This window comes from Phoxinus phoxinus (assembly GCF_949152265.1).
Source record: "Phoxinus phoxinus genome assembly, chromosome: 9".
Lineage (NCBI taxonomy): Eukaryota > Metazoa > Chordata > Actinopteri > Cypriniformes > Leuciscidae > Phoxinus > Phoxinus phoxinus.
Window position 1 is genome coordinate 36,930,149 of NC_136884.1, and position 15,466 is coordinate 36,945,614.

The following is a 15,466-nucleotide window of genomic DNA, read 5'->3' on the forward strand; positions in this document are numbered from 1 at the left end:
TCGTGTTGAGGTCAGGACTCTGTGCAGGCCAGTCAAGTTCCTCACACTAAACTTCTCATCCATGTCTTTATGGACCTTGCTTTGTGCACTGGTGCGCAGTCATGCTGGAACAGGAACATCCCCAAACTGTTCCCACAAAGTCGTGAGCATGAAATTGTCCAAAATGTCTTGGTATGCTGAAGCATTAAGAGTTCCTTTCTCTGGAACTAAGAGGCCAAGCCCAACCCTGAAAAACAACCCCAGACCATAATCCCCCCTCCACCAAACTATACACTTGGCACAATGCAGTCAGGCAAGTACGTTCTCCTGGCAACCGCCAAACCCAGACTCTTCCATCGGATTGCCAGACAGAGAAGCGTGATTCGTCCCTCTAGAGTCCAGTGACGGCTGCTTTACACCCATGTATACGGCGCTTTGCATTGCACTTTGTGATGTAAGGCTTGGATGCAGCTGCTCGGCCATGGAAACGCACTGTTCTTGAGCTAATCTGAAGGCCACTCGAAGTTTGGAGGTCTGTAGCTGTTGACTCGTAGTTTTACGTGACCTACCACTTCGTGGCTGCTGGAATTCACTGAGCCCCTGAGAGCAACCTATTCTAGGTTATTGATTTTATACAACTGTGGCCATGGAAGTGATTGGAACACCTAAATTCAATAATTTGTAGGGGTGTCCCAAAACTTTTGGCAATATAGTGTATTTAGCCCATGTATTAAATATAATGCATAGCTTACAATGTTATTTATTTATTTTTGTTTGTTTCTAAGAAATGCCTTATACTGTACGGGCATAGATGTACAGTAATTGTTAGTTATGTATATGTATTTTACCTACCCATGAGGAGGAGGAGATAAACTGGACTGCCAGTACACAGAAGTGTGTGCTCAAGGCACTAAGAACTATGGTTCTACTACTAGAACCCACAGACAGTATATAAGATGGACACAGCGACCCCATAGATTTCAACGGAGAAAAGTGAAGCCCATTAGATGCATCACTTCCTGATCGCCAGGCGAACTGCTCAGGCTCAAACTGAGCTTGGTGACGTGAGCAACGTGTCTGACCGTTTGCAGTCTTCTAGTAGCTGTGCCGAGAGAAATCTGAATCATTCACTTCTGAATCTCACAGAGACGGAGAGCGTGAGCATTAGCTGTCCATGAGCTAGCAGCGGGAGCAACTTTATCACTCTCTGTGGGCTTCTCCCTTGACTTTATACCTCCACGTCCCCCCGATTGCCCGTAAGCTTCTCCGCCGGTCTATACGGTAATTTCTCTACAGTGCGACAGAGAGTCGCGTGGTTATGACGTTAGCCTATTTTTACAAAAACTGCTTCTACGGGGCCATAACGTGAGGTACAAGGTAATGGAGCCTTTTATACATTGTCGAGTTTCTTTAGAAATAAATAATGGACAAATGGAGTCTTTGGACGCCTCAGATGTAAAGTTATTCGCTGTCAAAGTGACGCCAAAATGAATGTGAGTCAATGGGATGCTAACAGCAGGTGAAGTTCTGCTACAATGGCGGCGCCCGGGGAGGCTTCAGTTTCCGGCGGATGGATTACCCCCTTGCTAGAACCTGAAAAGTAAATCAGCCATCTTTGTTGAGTTTACTGGAGTTCAAGGACATGAAGCAGCATCCAGCTTGCACCTGCGAGGCCTTGAGAAGGATCTTGGTAACTTTGGGAAAGTTGCAACTTATGTCAATCAAGCGGATTAGAATTTAACTTCAGTGGTAAACAACACGAGTATAAAAGACTGATGAGTTCATTGCCTCTTTGGATACTGATACTTTAGCGGGATTATTGTATTTTATACTTTAATGAGGAAGTTTTATTAGCCTTTAAAAAAAAATTATTACAAAAAAGTAACCAATTAATACATTTAATTGATTAATAAAAACTGCCTACCAAGGCTTTGATTTATAGTGTTTTAAGACTTTGAACAAGAACTGACCACAGAGAAGTCTTCTGACCAAATTTTAAGCATTTTTAATGCTTATAATTTGGACCAGGCTCGACTTACTTTACCTAACAAAATAATAACTCATAATAAGGTTAAGAGTGTTAAGATCAAAGTACACACTGCAAAACATTACTGTAAATATGCAAGCAGAGTTCGTGCATTGAGCACATTGGAAAATCAAGCATTTTTCTGTTGTGGATTTCCTTTTCTGTGAATCAAAGAAGAAAAGATTAAAATTTTTTTGGTTCTGTATTATTAAAAGAAAGTAAAAAATATGTCTTTTAGAGCAAGCCGCCCTTTTCCGACTGAGAATAACAATCATTCAAAACAATACCAAATCATAAAGTCAGTCGGAAAAGGGTGGTTTGCTCACTTCAGGTTGGTGGAGAGTTCCTGCCTCAAGTGGAGGAGTTCAAGTATCTTGGGGTTTTGTTCACGAGTGAGGGAAGGATGGAACGGGAGATTGACAGACGGATCGGTGCAGCTTCCACAGTAATGCGGTCGATGTACCGGTCTGTCGTGGTGAAGAAACTCGATGTACCGGTCAATCTACGTTCCTACTCTCACCTATGGTCATGAGCTTTGGGTCATGACCGAAAGAACAAGATCCCGGATACAGGCGGCCGAAATGAGCTTTCTCCGCAGGGTGGCTGGGCGATCCCTTATAGATAGGGTGAGGAGCTCGGTCACTCGGGAGGAGCTCAGAGTAGAGCCGCTGCTCCTCCACATCGAGAGGGGTCAGCTGAGGTGGCTCGCGCGTCGGCTCCGGATGCCTCCTGGACGCCTTCCCGGGAAGGTGTTCCGGGCGCGTCCCACCGGGAGGAGACCCCGGGGAAGACCTAGGACACGCTGAAGAGACTATGTCTCCCGGCTGGCCTGGGAACGCCTCGGTGTCCCCCCGGAAGAGCTAGAGGAAGTGGCTAGGGAGAGGGAAGTCTGGGCATCTCTGCTTAGCCCCCGTGACCCGGCCCCGGATAAGCGGAAGAAGATGGCGTCTTAAAGAAAAATCATTTTTAAAATCATCTTTCTAAAATGAAAAATGAATGACCAGAAGGAACACGAAGCAGTTATTCATCAAATCAGTTCTTTATTGAATTAAACCAGTTTTCCAGATAAATCAACCACCTTCATTCATGTTTGATAAATGTTCATAAATGACAAAAAACAAAAACATATATATGGCAATGAGATTAATAAGGCTTCAGGGTAAACGATTGTCACATCAGATCATTGGTAGTGTCGTCATCAACTCTATATTATACAGCACATAAAGCCCTTCTATGAGCAGAACACCATCACATCCGCCGCTCCGATATCCTCCTCGTGATCAGCCAACAGTTAACCTGCATTACTGTAGGAGACAGCTGAAGAACTGGGTTTAGATCTCAGAATAGTGCAAAAGTAAACGAGTGCAAATATTTCACTTCAATTACAGATGATATTTGGTCCCCAAAGCACACATAGTGTCCCAAATGACAAACAGAATCCCCATCAAACGCATCAAATGCCGCCCGACTAAATATGAAACAGAAGAAAACAGACCAAAGCGATGGTTGATAATAAGCTCCTTCACGCAGTATCGTAGTGTCTGTGGCGGCTCCAGCGGCGCTCATGTGCCGTAGCGATCCTGCAGGAGCACACACAGTTTAGCCGCGCACATCCACACAGAAGAGCGGGTTCAGCAGAAGCAGAAACTGACCTGTATAGAGGACACCACTCCGCTGGCCATGCCCGACAGCTTTCCCGCCACCGACCGAACGCCACTCTTCAGCTGCATCATGTCCGGCACAGCGGGCATCATGTTACTCAAGCGGGACGAGCCGCCGGACACTGGGACACAACATCACACAGAGGAAGATTTACAATCGATTCAACCGGAGATCACTGTGCAAAACAATAACCAATCATAATGTCAACTCAGAATTGTTTATTTAATGGCAGCGGCTATTTGCAAGAGAAAATAGCAGTATTGTCTTTCCACTAAGAGTGAATAATTGTTAGATGCTCTTTATACTTGGCACAAGAAGTGGCAGAGACTATTGTATAGTATTAAACAGTACGCGATAACAACATATTCAGTGTATATGAATATATTTATTAAAATCATGCTTTATTGGGACATTACTGTCCCTAAATCCCTCCACTGCACGATAAACACTGAATTCCCACTATTACATACCCATTAGGCACTTCATTTTCTTCACTTTTATTTTAAATAAACTCCTCTCTGATCTGATGTGTGATGGAGAAGGAGAAGAAAGAGTTTGTAAAGTCAGGTTAACCGCTAACAGAAACCTCTCTGCTCTCCACGCCACTGCTACTGTTATCAGACAGGTTTCCTCTGTCATTCTCCGGCTCAATCATTAGTGGGCGGAGTCAGTGGAAATAAGGAGAAGTGCGATTGCAATTACTGGAAATAGACAATACATTATTTCATTTATTTTTCTGGAGTCACGTATTTTTAATGATCTTAAACGTGCTGCGACATATTCTAACGCAACTCACACAATGTAATTAACGTCAAGCATTAATTATGATAGAAAAATATCAGATGGAAAAAATAAAGAGAAAATATAGAAGATATAAAGAAGTTACTTTCAGACGAACATGAATAAAAGCTCAGTTGATATTAGAGATGGATATTAATATTATTGTGGGCACATGTTAGGATTTATTATGTAATGTGTGTGCATGAAAAAATAAAATATTCCAGCAATTCTAATTATATTATGATATACATCTTTCAAGAAAAAAAAAAAGATTGTATTGTCGCACAGAGGAAACCTAAGCGTGTTTATTTAGCAACCACAAGCCCTATTAAGATCCATGTTTAGAGTCCAGCGGCTCGTGGACAGACCGACTGAACGACACTTTCACTGCAGCTGGATATCAAGTTACCCGGATTACAGTTTACAGGGCACATGAATCTAACAAAATAAAGATGTGCGCTGATAAATCATCTATAGTAAACACTGCAATATTCCATGAAAGAACAAGAAGTGTTATTTGTGAGGTCATGCTGAGTGTAGAGTACGGCTGAGTGCGCAGATCTCCGAGTAGAGACACGCACCTGCGGACTTCTTCTGCTCATCGAACAGATCCGCGGAGCTGATGGCTGAACTGCCCGAGTAGTTCTCCAGGCGCGCGCGCACGTCATACTGAAACACGAGAAACAGCAGCGGTTAACACAGAGCTCCGCACGCCGCCTCGAGCGCTCGGCGCGGGCGTCACCTCAGAGTAGTCCTGCTTGCCGAAGAACATGTCGGAGGAAATGGCCTTGGCGTTGGCGAACTTCCTCTGGGCGTCGTCAGAGACACACTGTGGCTCCGTCGTCCTCCTCACCACGGCCCTGTGGGACAGCACAACAACACTGCGTTCAGCGCACGGCATGCTGGGACAGGACTGTTTAAGAGCTCAGGAACTCACCTCTCTGTGTCCTGGTCCATGTCAGCCGGCTGGAAGAAGAACGGACCTGAGGACTCCTCGTCCGGGAGCCTACGGGAAGAGGCAGGACACACTCGTGAGCGCACACACACACACGCGCACACGCACACACGCGCACACGCGCACACGCGCACACACACACACACACACACACACACACACACACACACACACACACACACACAGCGCTCTCGGAGGTCAGCAGCGAGGCGTCACCTGCAGGAGAAGCGCTGGTCCTCCTCGTCGTGAGCTCTTCTGCTGGAGGAGCTCAGAGCCGGAGCCTCTTGCTGGATGATCCGCAGGTCCTCCGTCACCGAGTGAGACAGGCCGCTGGAACACAGGGAGACACACGGCTTAGCCCCGCCCACACTGGCATCTCAGCAGTGACACACACTGGCATCTCAGCAGTGACACACACTGGCATCTCAGCACACACACACACTGGCATCTCAGCACACACACACACACACACACACACCTGCGTGCACCGAAGCCCATGCCGAGTCGCTCCGCCTGCTCCTTCCTGTTGCCGTCCAGGCGGCTCATCTGCTGCTCGTCCCTCCTCGCACTCCTCTGCAGCTCCAGACTGTCAAACGAGCGGCTCAGGGACGATCCACTGAGAGCACACACACACACACACTTTTTTTCCAAAATTCCATGTTTCCCATTTTAATTTTCTGGATTCCACTTTCATGGTTTAATGAAAATTGAACAATGCATGTTTAACCATTTTAATTAATAAAACTTTACCCACGTCCCTGTGAAAGAAATTCTGTATTGTTTATGGATTTATAATTGAACACAAGCTCATGATCAATGAGTCTTTAGACACGTGATGAGTGTGAGCCCGTGTTGTCTCGTGTGCGGGGCTGAGAGGCTCACGTCAGGTGTGGAGGCTCGGCGGCGCTGCTCTTCATCTCCTCCTGGAGTCTGTCCACGGCCTGAGCTCGCTTCTGCTGCGTGCTGAAGCTCTGACTGCTGACCTTCTGTGCGCCCAGACCGGCCTTCCTGCCGCCCACCTGACACACACACACACACACACACACACACACACACACACACACACACACACACACACACACGGATGAACGACCTCTGGAACTGGCAGGGGTGATAGTAGAAAAAAATCCTGAGCCTGAGCTTTTTCCCTGGGAGGTAAGCGAAGCCGAGATATATGCCCTGATCAACATAATTGTCGAGCGGGATCCAGCGGTGTGCTCCCCTGGGAGAACATTTGGATAAATAGTCCCTTAAATTATTTTGATATTAAAATAATTTTTTCAACAATTTTTTACAAATATGTTTAATTAGGGATGCACCGATACCACTTTTTGCAGAACGAGTCCGATACTTTCATTTTTGGTTCTCGGCGATACCGATCCCTGCATTTTCACTACATTTGTCATTTTTAAATATATTAGTAGATAAACCAAAATAATATAAATCATATTAGTTGGCTTAATTTGTTCATCAAATATATATTTATTTCAGTTATTTTCCTGCTTAATTAAGCCTGCTAAAATGCATTGTATGGGCTTCTGTTACTCTCACTCTTCATTCTATTGCTCTATCATATTTCATCTTTCATGTAATAGCACAGCACATGTTTAGAGCAGCTCCAGAGGGCTCAGTGCTGAGGATTGGGTCAGTGCTACACATTTAGACAAAGGCAGGCTACAAATGAATTAAACAGTGTTTTTAGAGTTGTTCGGGTAGATCTAACAGGTACAGAAATTTTAATAAAGTAATCAAATGTGAAAAAATGGCATATTCATTTCTGTATAAATGATATATAGATGTATATTTTTGTAAAGTTGAAAGGGTAGCCTATAGTTAGTCAAGAGCAGTGAGTAATTTATTTGACCTTTGTTTATTAACATTAAAACACAGCAGCAGGTTTATTAAACTGCGGCCCCTTTAAGACGAACGCACGGACCCCGTCTGAACATGGCTACGTTCACCTGAGAGAACCGACTGTGTTTACTGGGATACTCACCAAGACGGGCGTTTTTACATCATTTTGAGTGAATTCGTCCATACAAGCACAAGACGTGAAAGACAATTTAATTCAGTATGAGCGCCGAGACACTGGTTTGCGCGGCGCGCGCTTTGGATGTCTGCGTTCATGGAACCAAACGTCCAGTAATAATGTAGGGAACCACTCGTTATACATAAATCGGGTAACAGTTATTTTTTACTTTACTTAAGTTACATATACGATTTAGTTTTCATCCATATAACACGCGCTGAGTGTCAGCAATAAGAGCATTCACCAGAATTGTGCGCGCGGGTTCTCTCTCTCTCGTCAGTAAAGTTAATAATAATCTACATGGCTCGTTGTGATGTCTGTGGGATGAGCTCGACCCTCTCGCGCGTCTGTTCCGCTGCACACTTAATCCACCGCACGGTTTTCTCTTGTCAGCTCGCGCACCACAGCTGTCTGTCACTACACACGCTGCATGGTAGTTGGCCTATCGGTTGTTGCTCGGTATCGATGCATCCCTGGTTTTAATAATTCAAGCACTTTTCAAGTACCTCTTAAAAAAATATGTCTGTTTTACAGGACTTACATAAATAAAAAGTCCAATTCAAGCACTTCAAGCCCCTTGTACGAACACTTGCACTCCATGACTTTGGCTACGTTTAGCGCGGCCAGTGTGGGAAACACATTCGTCGTGTGGGAAACACATTCGTAGTGTATGGGAAACACAAAACAAATTCGCACGTGGAGTGACTGCTGAATTAATCTGATTGGCCAAGATCAGCCCCTACCCTATTACCGATTGGCTGAAGTAGGCTTACTGGTGTGGTTTAGTGAAAGCGCCTCTCAGATCTTGGGAATTGTCAGATCACGCGAACACGAACCTGATTTTTTTTTTCGCAGGCACGTCAGTACGCCCGAGCGCTATCGGGCCTGAACTGGGCATTACTAGCTCTTCTTCGGATTACTGCCGCTTTATGATCCATCGCTTGTTGTGTTTATAAATATTGGTCATGGTGAAAATGACTCTTCTCAACACCCTGAACTCATGTCATGACATCACTTCCTGCTCTACGGCCCGCTGCTGTGAGGAAAAGTGCCAGTAAAGGATCGTGTGTGTGTGTGTGAGAAACTCACGGTTTTCCTGCCGGAGGTGGCGGTGGGTTTCCTCTTGGTCAGAGAGGGCAGCTCTGTAAGAGAGGGTTATGGGTTATGAGTTATGAATATGATGCTGATTGCAGCGGTGCGTGTCTGTCTGCGGGGTGAGGGCGTCACCTGATGAAGATGATGAAGGAGATGTGCCGAGCTGCTCCACACTGGGACCCTCCTCCCCGGCGCCGGCGCCACCACCTGCACCCATCAAACACCAACAGCGTCCAGACACACCACACAACATCTACTGTATATGCCCACACCATCATCATCATCATCATCATCATCATCATCATCACACCGTTATTATTCCTGTCCTGGGCGGAGTCCTGCTGTCGGCTGGTGTTCAGCTGGTGTCCCTCCTTCAGCATGGGCAGCTAAACACACACACACACACACACACATATAACATGAGAGCAGCATCACACATTAACACACACACACACACACACACACACATAACATGAGAGCAGCATCACACATTAACACAGAAACATCCTGTTGATTGCGGAAGAGTTCTGGGAGGTTGATTGGGTGTTGCCAAGAAGTTGCTAGTTCTCACAAATGTTTAATATGGAGTTTTTAACATGTTATTATCATGTTTTATCACATAGCTAGACCATGCTAACATGATTTTGTATGATGCTAGCACATTTAGACTTGTTTTTAATCATGTAGTTAGTATTTGAGCACTTAGCTAATTGCTTTTAGCATGAAGCTATTCACTGCTAGCATGTGTTGCATGTTGGAAGTCCTGTTTGCAAGCATTAGTCAAAAGATCCAACCCCCATGTTTCTACGATGTTCTGATGCAGATGTAGGTCTTGCTAAACGGTTGCTAGGGTACTCTGTTTGGTTGCTAGGAAGTGGCTTGGCAGCTGCCAGTGACAATGATACTCCAAAGGCTGCATGTCAGCACGAATGATACAGACCTACCGCAATCCCTCTATGACATTCAGATGTGAAGATATCGCTCTTTGATTATGGGTTGCCAGGGAGCTCGACAATGGTTGCTAGGGCGTGTCTAGAAAGTGTTGAAGGTGATTGGCTGCCCGGAGCCCACCCTCATGTTTATATGACACTTCTCTCCAAAGATAACCCTTTGATCTCTTTGAATAAAAGTCTATGGATCAGTTGCTAGGGTGCTCGACGACGGTTGCTAGGGCGAGGCTTGACGGACTGATTGATCATCACCAGCTGACCTGAATGTGCTGCGTGAAGAAGTCCTCGTGTCTGTCGACGGGAGACGAGGGCGAGGGCGGAGCCTGGATGTCCAGCCACAGCTAGAGACACAGAGAGAGACATGAGCTTCATCACATGGGTCAGCACAGTGGCGGTCAGCTGACCAGTGATGTCATCACCTCGGTGCCGTGTTGGCGCGTGGCCTGCGTGGCCAGGCTCTTGATGCGCTCGCGGTACAGTAGCGCCGCCCTGCTGCTGTATTTGATGTTGGCGGCGCCGGCGCTGCAGCCGTGCTGACTGAAGAACGCACTCTGTGGAGAACACACACACACACACACACACACACACACGGTCAGAGTCAGTCACATGACTTCATCGTCATCGCCGTCGTCTTCATCACTCACCGCGCTGGCGTTGCCGCCGACCTGCATGCAGCGCAGCTGGAACCAGGACCAGTTGGAGTCCAGCTCCGTCGACCTGCAGACACAGAGCAGTCCGTCATGTGACGTGATCATGTGACCTCCCCCGGCCCCCACAGCGCCCTCTGGTGCTCGAGCGCTCACTGCTCAGGTGTAGTGGAGGAGAGCGGGGAATAAGGGGACGCTGAACGCAGACCTTTATGGTTTATTAAAGTTGATTAAAGGGACAGACTGGACTGATGAAACCAACAACAATTAGACATGATTTTGATGTAAACAATAAATCTGCATAATACTATTGACATGCAGTTCATATAGGGGATAACGTATTAGTCCTACATATTTAAACTTCATTAAAGGTAGGGTAGGTAGGATTTATATACCAAATTAGTTTAAACTGTCTTTATATACCAATACATAATTAAAATGTAAGTACTCTAAAAAAGAGAGTATACAAATCGAGTGTGTGTAGTCCTCTCAGGGATGCAATAAACACAGCTACTTCTCTCCAGTCGGGACGAATGAAATGACCTCGTGTGTGTGTGTGTGTGTGTACCTGATGAAGGACAGGTGAACCCCCAGAGAGCTGTGTGTGTGTGTGTGTGTGTGTACCTGATGAAGGACAGGTGAACCCCCAGAGAGCGGTGTGTGTGTGTGTGTGTGTGTGTGAATACCTGATGAAGGACAGGTGAACCCCCAGAGAGCTGTGTGTGTGTGTGTGTGTGTACCTGATGAAGGACAGGTGAACCCCCAGAGAGCTGTGTGTGTGTGTGTGTGTGTGTACCTGATGAAGGACAGGTGAACCCCCAGAGAGCGGTGTGTGTGTGTGTGTGTGTGTGTGAATACCTGATGAAGGACAGGTGAACCCCCAGAGAGCGGTATGTGTGTGTGTGTGTGTGTGTGTGTGTGTACCTGATGAAGGACAGGTGAACCCCCAGAGAGCAGTGTGTGTGTGTGTGTGTGTGTACCTGATGAAGGACAGGTGAACCCCCAGAGAGCTGTGTGTGTGTGTGTGTGTGTACCTGATGAAGGACAGGTGAACCCCCAGAGAGCTGTGTGTGTGTGTGTGTGTGTGTACCTGATGAAGGACAGGTGAACCCCCAGAGAGCGGTGTGTGTGTGTGTGTGTGTGTGTGAATACCTGATGAAGGACAGGTGAACCCCCAGAGAGCGGTATGTGTGTGTGTGTGTGTGTGTGTGAATACCTGATGAAGGACAGGTGAACCCCCAGAGAGCGGTGTGTGTGTGTGTGTGTGTGTGTGTGTGTGTGTTCCTGATGAAGGACAGGTGAACCCCCAGAGAGCGGTGTGTGTGTGTGTGTGTACCTGATGAAGGACAGGTGAACCCCCAGAGAGCGGTATGTGTGTGTGTGTGTGTGTGTGTGTGAATACCTGATGAAGGACAGGTGAACCCCCAGAGAGCGGTGTGTGTGTGTGTGTGTGTGTGTGTGTGTGTGTGTTCCTGATGAAGGACAGGTGAACCCCCAGAGAGCGGTGTGTGTGTGTGTGTGTGTGTGTGTGTACCTGATGAAGGACAGGTGAACCCCCAGAGAGCGGTGTGTGTGTGTGTGTGTGTACCTGATGAAGGACAGGTGAACCCCCAGAGAGCGGTGTGTGTGTGTGTGTGTGTACCTGATGAAGGACAGGTGAACCCCCAGAGAGCGGTGTGTGTGTGTGTGTGTGTACCTGATGAAGGACAGGTGAACCCCCAGAGAGCGGTGTGTGTGTGTGTGTGTGTACCTGATGAAGGACAGGTGAACCCCCAGAGAGCGGTGTGTGTGTGTGTGTGTGTGTGTGTGTGTGTGTGTGTGTGTGTGTGTGTGTGTACCTGATGAAGGACAGGTGAACCCCCAGAGAGCGGTGTGTGTGTGTGTGTGTGTGTGTGTGTGTGTGTGTGTGTGTGTGTGTACCTGATGAAGGACAGGTGAACCCCCAGAGAGCGGTGTGTGTGTGTGTGTGTGTACCTGATGAAGGACAGGTGAACCCCCAGAGAGCGGTGTGTGTGTGTGTGTGTGTACCTGATGAAGGACAGGTGAACCCCCAGAGAGCGGTGTGTGTGTGTGTGTACCTGATGAAGGACAGGTGAACCCCCAGAGAGCGGTGTGTGTGTGTGTGTGTGTGTGTGTACCTGATGAAGGACAGGTGAACCCCCAGAGAGCGGTGTGTGTGTGTGTGTGTGTACCTGATGAAGGACAGGTGAACCCCCAGAGAGCGGTGTGTGTGTGTGTGTGTACCTGATGAAGGACAGGTGAACCCCCAGAGAGCGGTGTGTGTGTGTGTGTGTGTGTGTGTGTACCTGATGAAGGACAGGTGAACCCCCAGAGAGCGGTGTGTGTGTGTGTGTGTACCTGATGAAGGACAGGTGAACCCCCAGAGAGCGGTGTGTGTGTGTGTGTGTACCTGATGAAGGACAGGTGAACCCCCAGAGAGCGGTGTGTGTGTGTGTGTGTGTGTGTGTGTGTGTGTGTGTGTGTGTACCTGATGAAGGACAGGTGAACCCCCAGAGAGCGGTGTGTGTGTGTGTGTGTGTGTGTACCTGATGAAGGACAGGTGAACCCCCAGAGAGCGGTGTGTGTGTGTGTGTACCTGATGAAGGACAGGTGAACCCCCAGAGAGCGGTGTGTGTGTGTGTGTGTGTGTACCTGATGAAGGAAAGGTGAACCCCCAGAGAGCGGTGTGTGTGTGTGTGTGTACCTGATGAAGGACAGGTGAACCCCCAGAGAGCGGTGTGTGTGTGTGTGTGTGTGTGTACCTGATGAAGGACAGGTGAACCCCCAGAGAGCGGTGTGTGTGTGTGTGTACCTGATGAAGGACAGGTGAACCCCCAGAGAGCGGTGTGTGTGTGTGTGTGTGTGTACCTGATGAAGGACAGGTGAACCCCCAGAGAGCGGTGTGTGTGTGTGTGTGTGTGTACCTGATGAAGGACAGGTGAACCCCCAGAGAGCGGTGTGTGTGTGTGTGTGTACCTGATGAAGGTCAGGTGAACCCCCAGAGAGCGGTGTGTGTGTGTGTGTGTGTGTGTGTACCTGATGAAGGACAGGTGAACCCCCAGAGAGCGGTGTGTGTGTGTGTGTACCTGATGAAGGACAGGTGAACCCCCAGAGAGCGGTGTGTGTGTGTGTGTGTGTGTGTGTACCTGATGAAGGACAGGTGAACCCCCAGAGAGCGGTGTGTGTGTGTGTGTGTACCTGATGAAGGACAGGTGAACCCCCAGAGAGCGGTGTGTGTGTGTGTGTGTGTGTGTACCTGATGAAGGACAGGTGAACCCCCAGAGAGCGGTGTGTGTGTGTGTGTACCTGATGAAGGACAGGTGAACCCCCAGAGAGCGGTGTGTGTGTGTGTGTGTGTGTACCTGATGAAGGACAGGTGAACCCCCAGAGAGCGGTGTGTGTGTGTGTGTGTACCTGATGAAGGACAGGTGAACCCCCAGAGAGCGGTGTGTGTGTGTGTGTGTGTGTGTACCTGATGAAGGACAGGTGAACCCCCAGAGAGCGGTGTGTGTGTGTGTGTGTGTGTGTACCTGATGAAGGAAAGGTGAACCCCCAGAGAGCGGTGTGTGTGTGTGTGTGTACCTGATGAAGGACAGGTGAACCCCCAGAGAGCGGTGTGTGTGTGTGTGTGTGTGTGTACCTGATGAAGGACAGGTGAACCCCCAGAGAGCGGTGTGTGTGTGTGTGTACCTGATGAAGGACAGGTGAACCCCCAGAGAGCGGTGTGTGTGTGTGTGTGTGTGTACCTGATGAAGGACAGGTGAACCCCCAGAGAGCGGTGTGTGTGTGTGTGTGTGTGTACCTGATGAAGGACAGGTGAACCCCCAGAGAGCGGTGTGTGTGTGTGTGTGTACCTGATGAAGGTCAGGTGAACCCCCAGAGAGCGGTGTGTGTGTGTGTGTGTGTGTGTGTACCTGATGAAGGACAGGTGAACCCCCAGAGAGCGGTGTGTGTGTGTGTGTACCTGATGAAGGACAGGTGAACCCCCAGAGAGCGGTGTGTGTGTGTGTGTGTGTGTGTGTACCTGATGAAGGACAGGTGAACCCCCAGAGAGCGGTGTGTGTGTGTGTGTGTACCTGATGAAGGACAGGTGAACCCCCAGAGAGCGGTGTGTGTGTGTGTGTGTGTGTGTACCTGATGAAGGACAGGTGAACCCCCAGAGAGCGGTGTGTGTGTGTGTGTACCTGATGAAGGACAGGTGAACCCCCAGAGAGCGGTGTGTGTGTGTGTGTGTGTGTACCTGATGAAGGACAGGTGAACCCCCAGAGAGCGGTGTGTGTGTGTGTGTGTACCTGATGAAGGACAGGTGAACCCCCAGAGAGCGGTGTGTGTGTGTGTGTGTGTGTGTACCTGATGAAGGACAGGTGAACCCCCAGAGAGCGGTGTGTGTGTGTGTGTGTGTGTGTACCTGATGAAGGACAGGTGAACCCCCAGAGAGCGGTGTGTGTGTGTGTGTGTGTGTGTACCTGATGAAGGACAGGTGAACCCCCAGAGAGCGGTGTGTCCCGGAGCAGTCGATACAGAGAAACACACCGTATGTGATGCTCGCCCAGCTGGGGTTCTTCAGCGAGCAGTCGAAGCACATCTGGACACACACACACGGACACACACACACACACACACACACACACACACACACACACACACACACACACACACACACACACGGACACACACGGACACACACACACACGGACACACACACACACACACACGGACACACACCTTATAAGTGACAATTCGTCTATGACACTTTAAATGATGTTATAATGCTTTGAATTCATTCTGCTTTGCATACAGAAACATTTAAACACACACTCTTATGCATAAACACGTAACATTTTGAAGTTTTTCCACTTTTTGTTTTGTTGTGTACAAGTTAGTTTTCCTGAAAACACGTTCGCCAGAACGCCACGTCCGCTTCTGTACACTAGTGTCAGAGTACAGCTGGTGTTATGAGCAGCGTGACGCGGGCAAACACGGACTTCTTCTGCCATATGCTCCACATATGCTCCATATAAACATGTCCGTGTCAAACAGCAGAGTTGAGCCGGCGGTCGGGCCTCGGTCTCGGGTCGCACTCACCTTGTTGGTGGGCAGGGAGCGCAGTCGCTTGAGGACCGCGGTGATGTCGTGTTTACTGGGGTCCGTCATGTTTACAGCTCTGCGTCAAACCCCGAGTGAACAAACACTGCGAACATCCGCGCTGCACTTCCGCATGCGCTGCTGACGCCACGCGTCGCGCCGCGCGCTGATTGGCCGAAACCCGAAAACACACGTGTGCTCAACTCATGCAAAACAGTCGGAACTAAAATAAGTGGAAAATAAATAAATGACAATAAT

General features: G+C 48.4%; 1 protein-coding gene across 1 annotated transcript; it reads right to left on the bottom strand.

Annotated features, from left to right (window-relative positions):
* Positions 1 to 3,275: 3,275 nt before the first annotated feature.
* Positions 3,276 to 15,404, bottom strand: arfgap3 (ADP-ribosylation factor GTPase activating protein 3). The gene is made up of 16 exons (XM_079623105.1): positions 15,209 to 15,404; positions 14,590 to 14,708; positions 10,121 to 10,193; positions 9,896 to 10,027; positions 9,737 to 9,817; positions 8,837 to 8,912; positions 8,659 to 8,733; positions 8,521 to 8,573; positions 6,285 to 6,421; positions 5,881 to 6,018; positions 5,619 to 5,732; positions 5,385 to 5,453; positions 5,190 to 5,307; positions 5,029 to 5,116; positions 3,658 to 3,788; positions 3,276 to 3,585 (listed from the first exon to the last, which is right to left on the bottom strand). Exons 1-16 carry the CDS (start codon positions 15,275 to 15,277, stop codon positions 3,568 to 3,570), a joined length of 1,491 nt encoding a protein of 496 aa, XP_079479231.1. The 5' UTR covers positions 15,278 to 15,404; the 3' UTR covers positions 3,276 to 3,567.
* Between the last annotated feature and the right edge of the window lie 62 nt (positions 15,405 to 15,466).